Below are 18,337 nucleotides of genomic sequence, written 5' to 3'. Positions count from 1 at the left end.
AGGTCTCTAGGACTACAAGTAGAGCAGCATAATGAGACACGATAGCGACCCGCCAAGCGAGTTGCATGCGAAATGGTACCAGTACAAGTACAGTACAAGTAGCCCATACTACAATGTAGTCCATTTTGCCGTAATGCGACCATTTGAAATGGCCGGGGACATCTCTCCATATGGAGGCATCATGCCTATGTGATGCATGGAGAGAGATCCGAGGCAAGCCCAAGTCTCACCTTGAAACAACCGGTCGGCCCAGAAATCACCCCAGAATTTCTTCTTGTACGGACGGTTGTGACTTGAGCTGTTTGTGCCAGTCGTAGTATGCCTACAATACGAATACCGTACGAGTTCTCGTACTAGTGTCCCGTGCTGTGCACTTATTCGGCCGTTACTTAGTCGAGCATCGACATGGCTTTATTTTCTGCAACTCTCGTCACATTATAAATTAACGTCTATGGCTGTATCCTCCGTGTTACAGTAATATCAACATGTCACAGCAGATGCGAGCAAAGAAATGTGTATGAAAACATGGCCAATAGCGGGTTCAGCTTGAGTACTTGTACGCTAAAGCGCTCAAAAAAAACCCCCGGTTTAAGCTATGCGCCCGCATCGGCAGATATTTGCTCATTATTGGTGCTCTTGCCCTCTCTACTTGTAGGCACTGCCCCTGAAGACCTCGTCAACATAACCTCCCCACGGGTGAACCTTACAACCTAGTCGTGGTAAGTACATCTACACGTCCCATAGTTGGCCACCTCCGCACCACTCTGTCTGGGCCCCCGCTAAAATGCTCGAAAAACGCCATGGCGACCACCACAACGCCAACATCAAGTACGGCACGTTTGTGCTTGTCATTTCGCTGCTGGTCGTGTGCTACATCGCGGTTAGGAACCTAACCCAACCCGAGGTTCGGGCACGCACGAAACGCGATCTCAGACTCCCGCTGTGGCTCTCGGTATTGCTGTGGACAGCCCTGGTCATTGGCATGGGAGTCATTCACGTCGAGGAACTCAACGAGGCGGCCAAACGGTTTGGGCGGCTCTGCTACGCTCTGCTACCGCTCATTGTCTTTCTCGCCATCAGACCCTCCCCTCTGCCCCGGACCTTTTATCTGAAACTGCTACCGCTCCACAAGTGGCTGGGACGACTGGCCACGCTTGTCGGTGTCGTCCATGGTGTTCTCTACACCGTCCACTTCGTCAAGAAGAACGAGTTCTACAAGGTGTTCAAGTTCGACAACTTTCTGGGCGTCATCATCCTGGCCGTCTTCCTGGTCATGGTGGTCACCTCCCTGCCCTTCTTCCGAAAGCGAATGTATTCCCTCTTCTACACCATCCACTACCTGTCGGCGTGGTTCGTGGCCATCGCTACAATCTTCCACGCTAGACCCGGAGTGGGATGGCTCTTCTTCTGGGTCGCTCTCTTCATGGGCAGCTCGCTGCTCTACCGTGTCCTCGCATCCAGCACGGTCCAGATCGAGTCTACGGAAGCCATGGGTCCCGATCTGCATCGTGTCACTTTCCCCCGAAGTATTCTGCCCGAATTCTTTGTCCCAGCTTCTCATATTCGAGTCTCTAGAACTCTCAGAAACCCACTCTCCTGGATCTCCTCCACACACCCATACACCATTTCGTCTCTGCCCTCAGACGATCACGTGGAGCTCATTGTTCGACCCACCAAGTTCTCCCTGGCTCACGCTGCTTCTGGAACCCAGTTTGCCGTCTACGGCCCCTTCGAGTCTCTGCCCGACGACTTTTTCTCGACGGCAAACCGAGTCCTAGTATTTGCTGGAGGAGCGGGTATCTCCTTTGCTCTTCCTGTCGTCCAGACCCTTGCAAAGGCCGGAATCTCGCATAAGCTGGTTTGGGTGTTGCGAAACAAGGCTGGTGTCAGTGAAGTCGAGTCGCGCTTGGGTGAAACGCCTACCGATATCTACATCACTGGTCAAGATCCCTTCCTGGGAGAAGGTGTGGTGTACGCTAAGGACGCTGAAGGCACCGCTGGCCTCCTGTCCGAGGATATGGAGATGGAGGAGATTGGCCAGGAAGATGAAGACAGAGAGCGAGATGAGCTCGACGACCTGCTCTCTGAAGACGAAGGCAGCAGCAGCCAAGATAGCACCAAGGGCGCCCACAAGAACAAGGGGAAGGACCAGGACAATGGAAAGCGGGAAGCTTCTCAAAGCATTACATACCACGATGGCCGTCCCCAGCCCGCAGACACGGCCAGCGCTTACTTTCTCAACCGAAGCGCTCCTGAGGGTAAGTGGATTCTTGCCTGTGGCCCCAATGGTCTGGTCGTGACCGCTGAGCAGGCTGCCAAGAAGACTGGGGTTCGGTTTTGCAACGAGACTTACTCCATGTAAGGCGGATTGAATATCGGCATACAAAAATATTTATATCTGATAGAATAAGAGCAGTTACGGTACAATAATTTGACTAAAGCAGATACACCTTGTCAACATAATCAAGAAAATGATATTAATAAATAATAGCAGCAACTAATAAATAACTCTGTATCTAATGTAAGTAGTGGCTGTTAGAATAGTTGGTGGATCACTTTTTTCATGTACTACAAGTACTGTACCAGTACAAGTACAGTACCGTAGTTGTTAGATTGTGGGGATGAGGTCTCCTTGCTATGCGAGAGTCATTTCCCGTAACTTCCCTGACAACATGTCTTCATAGTTGTACTCGTAGGTCTGCACGATTTCCAGAGGCCATTGAAGATAGTCATGGAACTCTATAGGAATGTGATCCATGATGTAGTAGACGTCCTCTGATGATCTGTCTGCCCACCAGAAGAGAATATGCCACATGTGGGTGTAGGCGGCATAGTAGCAGATGATCATGAGAGCGTAGGGGTTGGCGTTGTTCTTGAGGTCTGAAAACTCAGGCTGCCAGTAGGTGCACCAGGCCGAGAAATGCGCGACACTGTGGTTGAGGATGTCCATGTTCAACAGCTGGATCAGAGAGTTGATTTCCTTGGTCAGAATGCCCTTGATACGTCGCTTCGTGATGGGCGAGTAATCCATATTGAGTTCCACCAACTCGACAATCTCCCACAGAGCCTCTTCCCTGGGCAGCCGGATGCTGCCCTCAGCAGGTGCCTCGAAAGGAGGATGGATCACGGGTTCTTGGCCTGTGATTGTGGTTGTGATGAGACGCAGATTGCGCACGATTGAAAAGAGATCTGAGCCTCCGTCAAAGTTGGCAAGAGGAATTAAAGGGCCAAGAGACATGGCCACCAGGTAGATGACGACAGATGTCACCAGTAGAGCTTCACAGTTTTCTGCTTCCGTCTCCATGATCTCCTTCTTATGAGCTCGCAGCGTTTCTGTGAACTCAATGAGCAGTCTCTCGGTGACACGGTCTTGCAGTGGCACGTAGCCGATCACCTGTTTCATATCGGGAGGACCACTAGATGTGGGATGCTCGTTTCCGTCGTTCAAAAGATAAGTTGCAGTCTGACGGTTCTTTCCCAGATGCAACGTAGCAAAGGTCATGGCGGCCCGTTTGAGAGCAGGGCTTCTGTTGGACAGCGCAGGCACGTTCCCCATCCATATCGAGTCTTTGGTTCCACTGGCAGCGCACAGAATCGGGCTACTCTCATGGAAGTAGAACCGCAGCAGTTCCAGCTCGGTCATGTTGAGTCCCAAAACCTTGGCCATTGACGTCGGTCTGAGCTTGTGTCTGTGAACTGGAGGCCCCACATCCTCCTTTTCCTCGTCGCTAACAATGTCCAGCCGCTTTCTCCGTCGGTATGAAGGAAGTTGGCTTGAAGGACTCTCCTTGTCGATTTCAAGTTGTCGGGAGTGTTCCGAAAACAGATCCTTGTCCAACGATCCATTGGGAGCTGAGGGATGCTGCTCCAAGCTGGATGAAGGCATGTCTGAAGGGTAGCTTTTGCCGTTTGTCAGGGTCTCTGCACCAGAGCCCTCCTCGTAGGGACTCGGCGGTTCGTACAGAGGCTGGTCATCGCTCATGATGCCAGTTGCTGAAGTAGCTACAGAAGGTGGAATTCTCGTCTTTTCTCCTCCCTCTGGCGATGGTCGAAGTTGAAGGCTGTTTTCTTTCGAGTCGGGGCGGTGGCCAAGTGCTTGTATCTGTCTGCTTCGTGTAACGAGTGAAGGGTCTACGGCTTCTCACACCAGAAGAAGCCCAAGATCGGTTGACGAAGAATGAGGGTGAACAGGAGATGAACAGGAAGCTTAGAGTTAATTCCGACCGACAAGATGAGCGTTCCCCCGTCTCGTGCTGTCAAACGATGTTGTACTCGTACCTAAGCACTGCATGTCCCCGTTGTACGTTGCAGGCCTAACGTGGAGTAGCTTATATCACCAGATGGAGAGAGACGCAGACATGCATCTGATATTAAAGCTACTAATAACTACTGGTAGAGTGAAAAATACTGAGACGACAGCCGCAGCCCACCCGTATGCTACGGCTAGCTCGCTCGTCCATCTCGCCCGTCAGCAGCGCACTACAAGACCCAACTACAGGAGGCAGACGCAGCATTTCTTTCGGACCGACCCGGTCTCTTCTTTCCTCCGATAAACAGCATTAACTCCAACCTAGTTTTAATAAATATTAATTATTAGGCACGATCTTGTGCATTGTGAATAAAAGGCCGCAATTTGGGGGGCAATTTTGGGAGAAATTATGGTTGTATATAATCGGCCATGTATTTAGAAGAGTGGCTACAGCGTGGCTGACGTCTTTCCGAAAACTTATACTCTACTATGTTGGATTTTGGACGTGGTTGGTCTACGAGGAGTGAACAAGCCCCCCATAGCTACAGTATATTACACAAAGGGGGAGCAACAACCCACCTTTGGTTGTTGCATGTCTGATGGACGCGCGCTACTGTATATAGCTTTGGGGGCTGTTGATGGCGTTCAAATATCTCAGGTTATCTTATGCATTCGAAGCAGCACAAGTAACGTACTCAGTGCACCATACAAGGTACGCTATAGCAATCCATAGTCTGCACTGTTTGTAATCATAAATGCTACCGGTACTGTACGGGTACGGTACTCGTACAAGACTCTGCCCACTTCCTATTAATCAGTAGCCACCTTTTATGATAAAACGAGAGTTTAGGTTTTCGGCAATGGACCCTGCTTGTTTTTTTTTTGAGAAGCCATAATATCGGTGAGTGAGTTATTTGATCGTGCTGTATTTTGGAGATGATGTGATGGAGACCTACATTATTCGATTTATTTACTTACAATAACTACTCCCCTATTAAATTGTATGACTATGGTCTGTGGAAGAGACTGCGGAGAAAACTGCAGACATACATAAACTTTGGAGTTTCTCAACCTCAACTCCTTGTTGCTGAAACCGCTTCCTGCGTCCTCCCAAACGGCTCCCCTTGTCCTGGGCTAGTTCCGCCCACCGTCAATGAGCATTCTGGTCAAGTCTCCGCACTGCTACGGTAGACGGTCGAATATTTTTTGCTACTCGTAGGTGAATACGTCCTTCTTGCAACCAAACAAACTCAACTTCGTTAGCACTGTCTCACTCTTCTCGGGTCACGTACCGGTACGAGTACATGTCAGTTGATGGAAGAAGGTGCAAGTTTATTCAAGCAAGCAGTGGGGGCGCTATTACTGTACTTGTACCTACAGTAGTGAGAGTTCTCGTACTCTCTTCTGCGTATACTTGTAGACACCGTACAAGTACCGTACAAGTATTCACGGAGCTGTGGTGCATGGTTGACACTGAATAATAAAATAAAAAACATTAAGAACACGCTGGTAGGACCCATGACGGGGCTATCCAGAACCCACATTCTTGGTCATGTACGCACTCTTGGCCAATACCGTACATCCGCTCTCCACGGCTTCCATACAAGCTGATGTAACGTCGACCTGCGGTAGACAACCGCTTGTGACCGTGGACAAGGAGCCTACACGCAGCTTACTCCTTGACGTGAGGGTGAAGAAGTTTGTTAAATGGCGCTAAACTGGTCTAGTTTCCACTAGAGGTGCATTAGTGCCATTTTTAAATCTCGCGGTATGTTCCCTTGGCATGGTGGCCATCTCTATGATTATACTCGAAGCTGCTGGACTTGCCCACATGCTGACAGATGTTGCCTGTTCGTATGGAAGAAGTCGAGGTACGAATACCATGGATATAAGTGAAAGTTCATCCTGAAAGTACAAGTACGAGTACGCGTACAATAACACTGCCGTTTCTTACACAGGAGCTGCTATACATGTGGCTCAGTGTAGTCTTAGAGCCAGCACAGGCATGGAAGAACATCATGGAGATGCTTCTGTATAATGCCCTTGCATGGAAAATTGCGCGTCACGTGGTCCATACTGAAGCTACTTATACCGGTACCTGATAACTCTTGCCAGTTATACCAGACGGCACCCGTGTACCTGCCCGTGCAGTAACTAAACGCTATATGGGCATCTCTATACAGGCACAGTATGTGACAACAGGAGCGACCGGGAGCTACCAGGTAGATCGATGTTCCATTGCGTAAGATACGACTGTATAAGAGCTCAGGTTCGCTTAGCCAGAACTTACTATTGGTGACGATGAAGTACGAGTGAATGTTTCAGAACCTGTCGGTTAACTTGAAGAATGGTTTTGGTAGAAGGTACAGTTGAAAAGATGATGTTGGGTGAGGTGTACCTAGCCGTGACTGGACGGCAGGTCCACGCCTATGGGTGTTTCTCTGGTTATAGCTGTACCCTCGCCCTCAGCTGAGATCGTGGGACAGGCTATATGAGAGCTCCTCGAGCAATATAGGGAAGTTTTATGGGGTATTCCGGTCAGGGGTGGCCCCTGCGTGACCAGGTACCAGTCGTTGGACCTTCCAGATGGACGAAAACCGACGCAAACACTTGGAATAGCGCGTGTGGACGTGAATATTGATGAGTATTTAACCAGGCGGCGATTCCATGATACACAAATCAAGGATCCCGACTCCCGTTACTCCAACTACCACCCCACCCCAGTCTCTTTTTCAAAATGAAGTTCAGCGCCATTCTCCTCTCTTTTGCTGCCGTTGCAGTCGCCTCTGTTGCTGAGCCTGTGGCCGAGCCTGTGGCTGCGGCTGAGCCCATCACCACTGCCGAGGCTGAGAACCCTGCTGACATCCACAAGCTCAAGGAGATGATCCACGCAAAGAAGTGTGCCAAGGTGGCCCACAAGTGCCCTCCTCCCTCTCCCAAGTGCGTCACCGTTACCAAGACTGTGAACAAGACCGTCACCAAGACCGCCCAGGCCAAGAACCACTGCCAGACCCCCCAGCAGAAGTGCGGTAAGAACGGTTGCTAATTAGGCCGTCGTGACTTCGATTTAACATTCCGATCAGGCTATTATTTTACATTATACCTCTCAATACATACGCTTCCAGATTAACCTGTATAACATGAGACATTGAAATTTCTTGCTCCATACAAATACAATTACACCAGTGGCATTCTGCATCACAGCGATCGACTCAACTGCTACAAGTACAGTACCTGTTCGATGTGTATCACACCTGTGTGTGTGTCAGTCCCTTCAATCACTTGACCGCATATATATCCGTCGATATTTTCGCAATACTCTCTCTAAATCCCTCAAACACGCATACCTGGGGAGACTTGAAACTCTCGGCTTCGATGAGATAGATGCACCCTCCACTTTTTGCACAAGTACCTGGTTCAAGTAGAAAAAATAGCCAGCTGGGTTGTGTCTGCAGTCACCCGTTGGTTTGTTATGATGTTTATTCATCAATCTGCACATGTTACAAACATTTATTAGAGTCTATAGATGGGGTCTATTGCTCTATGTAACATACTCCAATGTCAAGAATGGATTGGTCTCTCTCCAGCACGCCTCTGGACTGCGCGTCGTTCCTGCCAGCAACCCATGCGCACGGAGGTTTCGCATGCTTGTAGTAATGCAAGCGAATCCGCCGGATAGCACCATGTCAAATCGATTACACGTTGCTTCTTTACTGTTCTTGTACATCTCCATGGGGAGCCGTGGATCTATAACTACAGCACGCGAAAAAGAGACGCTGGTAAAGTTACGCACGGTCGAACCCAGACGTTGGTAAGGCTCATATGGTGCTACTGAATGCACATCCCGATGACCCCTGGCTAGAGACTGTGGCTAGTTTGACAGATCCAAAAGATGGGCTACAAGTAGTGTCATCTTGTATGTGTGACATCTCAGCCAGTGTGCAGACGGTGTAGGCAAAAAGTGTAGACTCAGGCTGTCGGTAGTCTTATTGTACGCGCTTGTCACGCTATGCGGCTTTCTAGAATGTTTGTGTGTCTCTCTCTGTCTCTCCCTCATAACGAAGGAGCGAAAGAATGTACGATATTGGACGTGGCTCAAGGTTCAAATTGAAAAACCACAACGAGTGGCTAAGGTGACGGGTAACTTTTACACTTGCACAGGGGTGGTGTGAGAAATAACAACACGAGGCGCTATGGCCGCTTGTATAGTTCGGGTTGGTTCCGCAGGGGTAGAACGATATGGGTTACAGGTGTGTTACAAGTAGTAGCGGCACTTGTATCATCGAGCCGTCAAACAGACATGCCAACAGTATGCCTATCTTTCGCGGGGGTTACAAGTGTTCGTAGTTTTAATGCCTCATTGCATGGCCAAGAGCTATATCGGGCCCATGAATGGCTCTATCAACACACACTGTGCTTGCAGAATGCGGAGGTGAGGGGAGAGAACACGTTGAGACATAGACCGCACGAGAGTTTTGTCCGAGTCCGTTGTTCGTGACTGGTAAGGTTCTGAGACACGTTCGAGTGGAGGCCGCCAAGCGCCAAAACAGGCGAGCACAACCGCGCAGAGTTCGGGTCTCAGATTCCTCGTCTCGGATCTCTCAATCCAAAATAGATCAATGTTACATTAGATGGACCAACGTGCCTTCCAGCTTTGCCTCTCGCTGTCTTTGATCAAAATATTTCCCCTATAGGTGCATACATGCATTCCCAGCTCCATCCCTTGGCCTTCGCTAGTCCCTTGGCATGCATAAGCGAGATGAATCTGGTGTGCCAAATTGGAGCCTTTGGTAGCGTAGAACGCACTGCTCAAGCGCAACATGGACTTGTATCGATAAAAGGTGCGGATTCTTTGCTCGATATCAAACGATTACACCCACCTCAAGTGGACCCGAAACGGAAATGTGGCCATCCGACAAGCTCAGAGTTATACATCGCCGATCTGTCTTTTGGAATGCAGGACCTAGTGTTTAGTGCTGAACGTTGTCACGACACGAAGAAACATGCAGCGGATGCAGGGTTTCGTTGCTGACGGGAGAGGAGCCCGAGGACTATAAAGTGCCGCTCTGTCGCCTGCTATTCTTGTTCTTTATCCCTTGATCAATCAACACACTCGTTTAAACATCCACAATGAAGTTCTCCGCTGTTCTCCTCGCCTCTGCCGCCGCTCTTGTCTCCGCCAAGAAGTTCACCATCGTCGCCATCCGATCCGGATCCGACATCCAGAACACCCCCGTTGTCTCCGACGGTAAGAAGCTCGTTCTCGGCGGTGAGGGCGGTATCCCCACCACCTACGAGGTGAAGGACGGTGTCCTTTACGCCAACGACAAGGCCGTCCAGTTCGGCAACGGAGCCACCATTGAGGATGGTGAGGGTCAGGGAACCGACGGCGTCACCGTTGACGGCCAGGACCACCTTTACGTCCCCAACTACTCCTTCACCGCTTGCGCTGCCCAGGGCCGAGCCTACAAGTACACCGTCACCTCTTCCGATGACTGCAAGCAGGGTGCTACCCCCTTCGCTGCCCGTGTCATCTACGAGGACGACAACAGCTCCGAGTCTGCTGCCGCTAACGGTACCGCCGTCACCAAGACCGGTGTCGTCACTGCCCAGTCCACCCAGCTCGTCACCATCACCTCTTGCGAGGACGACAAGTGCCACAAGCCCACCGCCGCCCCTGCCCCCGGCTCCAACAACGGTGCCGTTGTCTCCCAGATCGGTGACGGCCAGATCCAGGCTCCTCCTTCCGCTGCTCCCGAGCAGGCCAACGGTGCCGCTGCCCTCGGTGTCTCTGCCGCTGCTGCCGGTGTTGTTGCCGCTGCCATGCTTTTCTAAGCTTGGTGTGATGTATACTTACTGATCATGATATCCTAATAAACTTGTAAATGGTACTCAAAGTACGACTTCAAACCAGGCTGTAATGTGTTGGTAAACGGACTACAGTATGAGTCCATACAGTAGCTACTTGTAGCCCCGATTGTACAGCGTCCAACACCAATAGAAGCGCATGAACATGTTCAAATGCTGGTCCACACATTACTCCATGAAAGTTCTCCCATTCTCGTGAGCCAACATTTTGTACTGTATGTACGGGTACGTACCATGTCTATCTCCATTGTGTTTCACGCGTTTCGACGCGATAGAACCGCTCAAACAGGGCCAAACACTTGTCAACCACAATCATTATACTAATACATTAATATTACATATTCCTCGTGCGGACTCCAGTCTACTCCTTGCTAGACTTGGAGGAGCGTCTGTTCTTCTTGTCCTTGGACTTCTTGTTCTTCTTGGGAGACTTGATGGGTTCGGGCTCCTCTTCCTCCTCCTCCTCCTCATCTTCCTCCTCCTCCTCTTCCTCCTCAACGGCTTCCTCAACGGCCTCTTCCTCGGCCTCTTCCTCGGCCTCCTCGGCCAGGGCAGCGGCCGCCACGTTGACAGCCTTACTCTCAATGTACTTGTTCTTTCGGCTCTGGTAGTCGATCAGCTTCTTCCGGTACTCAATCTGGTAAGGTTCCTTCTCAGCGTCAGACAGCTTTCCCCAGAGTTCGGCCACCTCGTTGGCCATCTCCGAGTTCTGGAGAGGTGGCTCGCCTCGGGCCAGTCGAGCGGCTCGAATCTCGGCCCGCTTTTTGGTGGAGAAGGCCAGGAAGACGGTCATGGGCTTCTTGGGCATGTTGGGGTCCACCACACGCTTCTTCTTGATACGGCCGGTGGGGGTGAGCTCCACCTCATCTCGGAACCGCTTGCCGTTGGACAATTCCTCGCTGAGAGTGATGTCCACGTTGTCGGGGCTCCACTTTTCGACAAACGCCTTGGTTTCCTTGTTGTCGAGGCCCCGGGTGTGGGCGACACATTCGACCAGTCGCTGCCAGCTCTCAGTGGCCACAAGAGCGGCAACCTTTGCGCTCTCGGTGAGCTCCGAGGTGAGGAATTGCACCGTGGCGGCGTTATCGTGCAGGGTTTTTGTGTTAGTGATGTCGCTGGGCGTGTAGTAGATTTTTGATTTAGCCATGGTGTGGAGTTGACGAAGCAGTGACGCGTAGGTGGAAGAGTTGGGTCAACAACAACAGGGGGGATACAGTTTGACTAGTTGACGGGCTAAAGAATGCTGAAGAATGTGAAGCAAAGTTAGTTGGATGCGTGCTCAAACTAAAGTTTCGGGGGCATGGGGAAGGCTGGAAAGGGAGAGAGGGAGGAGGGGGGGGATTGGGCCAACACTTTCCAGGGCAGGTGATACGGTACATTGAACCAAGAGGGCAGGCGGTATTTCGCGAGTGTGCCCATGTGGTTTTTTTTCGGGCCCCACTGTCTATACAAGACCCTACCGTGGGTCACGCGACAGACCTGTTTATCTGCATCTTTCACGGCCCACCAACCATCAACGCGTCTCCCAACCGGCACCACCCACCAGCAGTAGAACTGTTCAAGCTATACCCTGCTCCACCAAAGCCACTGCGCGTAGGGCTCGTGTTTTGTGGGGCCTGGTAGGATCATGAAGCGACCCCTAAACTAACGGGGTGTGATTAGTGCCTGTAGACAGACGGAGCGGTGGTTTGTTTTGACACATTAGAGTTGCGTCAACAATCTTCAACTAACGGAGCCGGTATGACATGCGCCGTTTGGACCAATGAGAGCCCGGGCCCGTCTCTGTTGCAACCCTGATAAACAAAACAAGACAAGACATGTTAACAAGCCCGCCAAACAAACACGGCACAATGCCGAAATTGCCTCTCCATTAAGTACAAGTAATCTCGCAATAGGGGTCGAAGAGGATTGGGGGGAGGGTTGTGGGAAGGGGGGGTTTTTTGTACGAGCTGGAGCTGGAAAGAGCTACAAGTAGTAGACAAGTATGGCGTGCTCGTGAGACTTTATTAATGGCATACCTGATACGAGTGTCTATATGTCGGTATGAGTACGGCACGTAATTTCGTTTTTCAGCTCTTTAGTGTGGTGCGGAACCGATCCTACTCGTACAATAAGTACAGTATGTACTGTAGCCTTGGTCAGTTGTTTGTCTTCTCTTGTTTGTGCGGACCTCCACTTTGGTCCCAACAGATTCGGTTGTGTGAAGCGAGCCTTCCAATACCGACCATGGAATGATACGATGCAGAACAAAGGGGTCGGAAGTGTCGCGATTGATTGGAGAATGGAGAATGGAGAATGGAGAATGGAGAATGGGGACAACGGTTCGATATCGTGTCACAAGCTGATTTTCGACTCGCCACCAAATCACATTTTCAAGAGATATCCCAGGCCCACCTACAAGTACCTCAATCACCCGATGAGGGCAGATGATAGACTGACTCACAGGGGCGTGCATAATCGACACTCTCCGCGCTTATTATGTTGGAGAGATTTGAGCACTGTCCACGACGTTGCAAGAGGGATATTGACAGTGTAGTGGTTATTTGAGGTGATTGTGAGCATTGGAGGTGACGACATTGTCAAGTACTGTACAGGCTATTGTCTCATCAGGGAACTACAGTACATGTGTGTATGAGTACGAGTACGAGTACATTCTCATCGTGTATAGAATGTCCCTCTCCGGACACACGGCACGTCTGCACTGCACTATGACACAAGTCCGTGGAGTCATGTCGAGACCTGAGACGGTCTAAGAATAGACACTCAGTACGAGCGAGTAACGGGTGTATTTACCAATACATACTGTGCTCGTACTTGCTAACAACAAGTACGTGCGTAGGTTATAGAACTGTCACTTCAGAGTCATACTCATACTCATACTCGTAGCTACGACATCAGCCTGAAGCGCAACTCCACCGATCAAGCACGAGACTGGATAATCAGTGGATAATCAGATGGCTGGCCGAGACAACCATCCAGACCACTACACCTGTAACAGCCGATCTCTCACCAATAAACACACCATGTGCTACAATACTGCCTAACGTGTCATAGCCGCCCAACCCCTCAAACCATGCGTCGGGTTAGCTTCTTAGTTTGGGGTTACGTCACATGTTGGTCCCCCATCATCTCGGTCTCGAGCCAGCCATTTAAGCCCAAGTTTAGAGCTTTTCATGGCGCGTGATGGAGGGCAAATCGGGTGCCAATGACGACGGTTTTGGGCATTTCGGCCGACATATCCATCCACCAGTCCCCTTGATTGCCGCCTGTAATTGCTTGCTACGCCTGCTGCTGCTGCCTGGGTCATGGGACCACTGCCCACTTGTCAAAGCACAACGTGATATGGGACCCAAATTCTATCGTCAATAAGCCTTCAGTTGCGCCAGTTCCCCACAACCTCGTGCATGAGTTGCTGCTCTCCAAAGGTATATAAGGGGTCGTCATCAACCACTTCTCTCTTCCTTCTTCAGAAACTCTTCATCGCATGATGGAGCGATATCTTCTCCCTCCGGCCCCATGCCGGTTGTGATTCATCGGAACATTATCATCATGTGGATACTTCGGCATCATTCGGATCGTCATCATTACGGAATTATTACGGAACCATTACGGATACTACGGAAAACGGAAAAAGAAAACGGAAAAGAAAACGGAAAAAGAAAACGGAAAAATATCACAGTTCAATCACCCCAGCCCCAGAAATACTACGGAAACAAGACGGTAAAGAGCTGCTGAGCAGCCGCTAGTGCAGAAGATTTCGCAATTGACTATACAGCAAAGAGCCATAAAAGCCTGCAGCCCCGTGAGCTACAGAGCCAAGGCGCCACCGACCGACCCCGCCTCGAGCTCGTGTCTCGACGCACCATGAGAGAAGATTGAGCCCGTGCCTCGTCTTCAGAGCCCGTGTCTCGCAATAATTCCAGTATGAGCCCGTGTTCTCATATCGAGCCCGTGTTCTCGACTTTGGATTCCTGTGATGAGCCCGTGTTCTCATATTCGAGCCCGTGATCTCGACTCTTTCCTATGAGCCCGTGTTCTCATGGCGAGCCCGTGTTCTCGCATCGTCCCTAGTGAGCTCGTGTTCTCACTTCGAGCTCGTGTTCTCGAATTTGTCCGCTAGATGAGCTCGTGTTCTCATCGCGAGCCCGTGTTCTCGCCTTCTACAGTATGAGCCCGTGATCTCATATCAAGCTCGTGTTCTTGACTTTGACGAGCTCGTGTCTCGTCTCGAGCCCGTGTTCTCGAAGTATGGAGTGGACCGGACGGAAAGTTGATGGATTAAGTTGGATACGCGCAGTGCAACCTGATCCTTTGGATCATGGTGAAGATGGAACCGCAACCGAGGCCGCCGAAAGAGCCAGAGCAAAAGTTAGTGCCGATGACCCTTGGAGCAAGACCCGTGGAAATCTCACAGAGGGATTATAAGAGCCGTTGCCTGTCGGATTACATAGTATTTTGGAGGACGTAGGCTGGAACGCCGAACCTCCGGGGCTAATACGATTGGACTATTCAGTCCCATCCCCATAATTTTTGACCCGTAGTGTGTTACTGTAATTGTAGATGAATCTGTGAAGTATTCGATACTTTAGAATGGTACAGAAGTGCTGCACATTTGACTATCACGATGTACAAGTGTACTTGCGGAATGTTCTACCCGTTCTGGTGGTGTACTTGTGCTGTAGTTTGATATTATCAAAAGGTTTGCCTCGGTTCTTTCAGGCAGGATATACCCGTACATACGGTACAACGTAGCATAAATAATTGTCTATATACCTTACAGGTCGTCAAAGGTAGGCAGATCGACCTTGCGCTTCTTGCTCTTCTTGACCATGTCCTTCCAGTCGTTAACAACCTCCTTGGACTCCTCCTGCTTGAGATCTTTGGCCTCCTCAAAGTCCCGCTTGATTTTCTCGTTGATACGTGTCTGCTTCTTCTGGTGACGCTCAGACTTCTCCTCCTTCTTCTGAAGCGTGGAGGACCAGGCTCGGTTGGCCTTCTGGACGTCGTTCTTGGTCTTGTGGATCTTGACCTTGTTCTTCATGGCTTCCTTGTGTGCCTCCAGCTCCTTGAGTCGGGCCTCCTCCTTGGCGGGGTTCTTGTACGAGTATGTGTCGAAGTCAATCACCTCGCCCAGCCATGTGTTTTCAGGTCTCTCGTTGTCCTTGGTTCGCAGCTCAGGCATCTTAGGCAGACGCAACAGGCCGTAAGAGGCTGCCAGCCCAGGCAGATCCAGTGACTGGATTCGGAAAATGGACTGGGCAACATGCTTGGAGTAGAACCGGACAAAGGACACAAACGAAAGAAGAGCCTGGTCATGGCGTTGTCTGTCTTCGAGCACCCACTTTCTCAGCTTGGTGTACAGTTCCGTAGCCTCCTGATCCAGTTTCTCTCCTTCCAGCTCCGACCCAGGTCCGGTGTATGGTCGCAGCTTCACCTTTCGGACTCTCATGAGGTCCACGTATTCCTCCTCTCGTCCCTTATGCAAAAGTACAATAGCCTGGCCCTGTCTTCCAGCTCGACCGGCTCGTCCACATCGATGCTGGAAGGTGTCAGCATCAGAAGGAGGATCAAGCTGGACAACAAGATCAACCTCGGGAATATCAAGACCTCTGGCAGCGATATCTGTAGTCATCAAGATGGCTTGCGCTCCAGTCTTTTGGTACTTGTTGAGAATCTTGATTCGAGTAGATGATGGCAGCTTTCCATGAAGACCGTAGATCTCATAGGGTTCTTCCCTGCCCTCGTTGAGATGTGAAAACATTTGCTGGTAGTATGTCACAGCTGCACATGTGGGCAAGTAAACAATGGCCTTTCTGTAGGGGTAGATACTGAGCAAATTGAGAGCGTAGGCCAGCTTCTCGCGAGGCTCCAGAACAACGTAAGAGAGACCCAGCGAAAGCGGGGTCTTCTGTTCCTTCTTACCGCCAACCTTGACGACAATCTTGACGGGATTTCGTAGACCAATTTTGACCAGGTTCTGGATGGCGTCTGTGATTGTAGCAGAGAAAAGTCCTGTTCTTCGCTGTTTGGGGAGAATGTTGATGATGGATGTAATGTCTCGTCCAAAGCCGAGGTCGAGAAGCCGGTCGGCCTCGTCCAGGACCAGAGAGTCAAATGCGGATGTCTTGATTTGGGGAGCACGCAGCAGCTCGAGCAATCGGCCAGGAGTGGCAACAATGATCTGAGGCTTGTCTCTAAGGAAGTTCTTCAGATCCATATGAGATGGAAGATCTCCACCCATGATCAGCTGGCCTCGGATCTTCTTGGGCATGGTGGGGGCGGCCTTTCCCTTCTTCTTCTTCTCCAGGGTGATTTTGTCGCTAGCATCGGCTTCAGGACATCCCATCTCCAGAATGGACTGCAGCACTTCATATGTCTGTCGGGCAAGTTCCCGGGTAGGAGAGACGACCACAGAGTAGACTCGGCCAGAAACAGCCGGTCCTTCCTTCAGCAGATTCAGCATTCGCTGGATCAGAGGAACTAGGAAGGCAATGGTCTTTCCTGAGCCAGTGACTGCCTCGACAATCACGTCCTTGTTTCCTGCAAACATGGGGATGACTGAAGCTTGGACAGGGGTCATATCGGTGAATCCGAACTGCTCCATGGTGTCGATCAGCCATGGCGCAACGGGCAAGTCTTTCCAGTCGGTAGACATTATGTTTTGTGTTGTGTGAGTGTGCTTGGTCTTTTTTTTCTCACCGCCAAATTATTTCCATTAGCCTCGTACTCTGTGCAGCTTACATGCAGGCCGACACTCCCAACTTAGTGATGAAAAATTCCCAGCTCGAATCTTGTCATGGCTCTGATAGCTGCACTAAAACGGCTGATTTCCGCTCCGAAAGCGACACGACAGCTAAAGTTCACGCCACACCAAGTTTCCAGAATGGCCGAGTATCAGAAATGGACTCGAGCGGACCTCATCAATCGCATTTTCGAGCTGGAGGGCAAGGACCCTAGTACCGCCCAGGGAGCCGTGCCAGACCCGCCGGTCAAGGCCTCCAAGGCCAAGCGAAACGAGAGCTACGACATTAGTCGGCACCCCGTTCGAAAAATCGCGATCCGCTTTTCCTATCTCGGCTGGAATTATGGAGGTTTGGCTGTCCAGCATGAAGACACCCCTCTGCCCACTATCGAAGGAACCATTCTGTCTGCCATGCAACGGTGCAGACTGATCCCCGAGTCGGCCAGTCTATTCGATCTCGACTTTAGCAGATGCGGAAGGACAGACCGAGGCGTGTCCGCCTTCTCTCAGGTCATTGCTCTTAAGGTGCGATCCAAGCTGTCTCCCGAGGAGCAGCAGGACGCCGCTAACGACAACAAGGAGCTCAACTACATTCACATTCTAAACCAGCTGCTGCCACCAGATATCCGAATCTACTCTGTGGCTCTCAGACTGCCCGAGGGATTCGACTCCAGATTCTCTTGTGAATACCGGCACTATAGATACTTTTTCCACAAGGGCGATCTGGACATTGATCTAATGAGACAGGCTGCCAAACTGTACCTGGGTGAACACGACTACAGAAACTTCTGCAAGGTGGATGGATCCAAGCAGTTGGCACACCACAACCGAGTCATGTTAGAGGCCGAGATCGAGCAGCTCTCGGACGACATCTACTACTTCAACCTCAAGGGACGAGCCTTCCTGTGGCACCAGGTTCGATGCATGATGGCTATTCTCTTCCTGGTGGGCCAGAAACTCGAGAAACCAAGCGTGATAACCGATCTGCTGAACCCCGAAAAGTATCCTGGACGCCCCGTGTACGACATGGCTCACGATGTTCCTCTGGTTCTTTATGACTGTACATTCAAGGAGCCCATCGAATGGATCACTCCCAACGCCATGCCCCAGGAGCGAATGGAAAACTCCAATTTCAAGCACTGGCACGACGTCATGCTCCAGAGCACCCTCAGTCTAGCTATGATGAAGCACATTGCTGAGCGAACTGGAAGCGAACGGACTTTCCCCCGTGCTGAAGACGGCGACAGCGACAGAGTGGCGGTGGTCAACGGCTCTGGAAGCTTCTCTCGGAAGATCCCCTACGTTCCCATCAGTAAGCGAAAGATGCTTGACACTCCCGATGTGACTAATGAAAAGTGGAGAAAGCGAAAGGAGGCTACACAATAAACCCCATCCATCATCGTCACCATCAACATAATCTAATAATGAAGCATTTTTAAATATATAATTTATACAATAGTGAGATACACGTCCTTCTG

At 50.7% G+C, this 18,337-nt stretch overlaps 8 protein-coding genes across 8 annotated transcripts; 5 read left to right on the top strand and 3 right to left on the bottom strand.

The window, feature by feature from the left end:
* Positions 1-784: 784 nt before the first annotated feature.
* Positions 785-2,362, top strand: YALI1_F24332g (uncharacterized protein; the record flags this gene model as incomplete). Its single annotated transcript, XM_505574.3, has 1 exon — positions 785-2,362. One exon carries the CDS (start codon positions 785-787, stop codon positions 2,360-2,362), a length of 1,578 nt encoding a protein of 525 aa, XP_505574.2.
* A 273-nt stretch (positions 2,363-2,635) lies between these two features.
* YALI1_F24301g (uncharacterized protein) lies at positions 2,636-3,982 on the bottom strand (the record flags this gene model as incomplete). The annotated part of the gene is made up of 1 exon (XM_505573.3): positions 2,636-3,982. The coding sequence occupies one exon, from the start codon at positions 3,980-3,982 to the stop codon at positions 2,636-2,638; it is 1,347 nt and encodes a 448-aa protein (XP_505573.3).
* Positions 3,983-6,986: 3,004 nt separating this feature from the next.
* Positions 6,987-7,295, top strand: YALI1_F24270g (uncharacterized protein; the record flags this gene model as incomplete). The annotated part of the gene is made up of 1 exon (XM_505572.1): positions 6,987-7,295. One exon carries the CDS (start codon positions 6,987-6,989, stop codon positions 7,293-7,295), a length of 309 nt encoding a protein of 102 aa, XP_505572.1.
* A 2,084-nt stretch (positions 7,296-9,379) lies between these two features.
* YALI1_F24247g (uncharacterized protein) lies at positions 9,380-10,084 on the top strand (the record flags this gene model as incomplete). Its single annotated transcript, XM_505571.3, has 1 exon — positions 9,380-10,084. One exon carries the CDS (start codon positions 9,380-9,382, stop codon positions 10,082-10,084), a length of 705 nt encoding a protein of 234 aa, XP_505571.1.
* Positions 10,085-10,478: 394 nt separating this feature from the next.
* YALI1_F24228g (uncharacterized protein) lies at positions 10,479-11,264 on the bottom strand (the record flags this gene model as incomplete). Its single annotated transcript, XM_505570.3, has 1 exon — positions 10,479-11,264. The coding sequence occupies one exon, from the start codon at positions 11,262-11,264 to the stop codon at positions 10,479-10,481; it is 786 nt and encodes a 261-aa protein (XP_505570.3).
* Positions 11,265-14,156: 2,892 nt separating this feature from the next.
* YALI1_F24197g (uncharacterized protein) lies at positions 14,157-14,542 on the top strand (the record flags this gene model as incomplete). Its single annotated transcript, XM_068283427.1, has 2 exons — positions 14,157-14,228; positions 14,309-14,542. 2 exons carry the CDS (start codon positions 14,157-14,159, stop codon positions 14,540-14,542), a joined length of 306 nt encoding a protein of 101 aa, XP_068139528.1.
* A 349-nt stretch (positions 14,543-14,891) lies between these two features.
* On the bottom strand, positions 14,892-16,772 carry YALI1_F24173g (uncharacterized protein; the record flags this gene model as incomplete). Its single annotated transcript, XM_505569.3, has 1 exon — positions 14,892-16,772. One exon carries the CDS (start codon positions 16,770-16,772, stop codon positions 14,892-14,894), a length of 1,881 nt encoding a protein of 626 aa, XP_505569.1.
* A 141-nt stretch (positions 16,773-16,913) lies between these two features.
* YALI1_F24171g (uncharacterized protein) lies at positions 16,914-18,245 on the top strand (the record flags this gene model as incomplete). Its single annotated transcript, XM_505568.3, has 1 exon — positions 16,914-18,245. One exon carries the CDS (start codon positions 16,914-16,916, stop codon positions 18,243-18,245), a length of 1,332 nt encoding a protein of 443 aa, XP_505568.3.
* Between the last annotated feature and the right edge of the window lie 92 nt (positions 18,246-18,337).

The sequence above is a fragment of the Yarrowia lipolytica genome, chromosome 1F, assembly GCF_001761485.1.
Source record: "Yarrowia lipolytica chromosome 1F, complete sequence".
NCBI classification, from domain to species: domain Eukaryota; kingdom Fungi; phylum Ascomycota; class Dipodascomycetes; order Dipodascales; genus Yarrowia; species Yarrowia lipolytica.
This window is presented reverse-complemented; position numbering and strand designations above follow the sequence as displayed.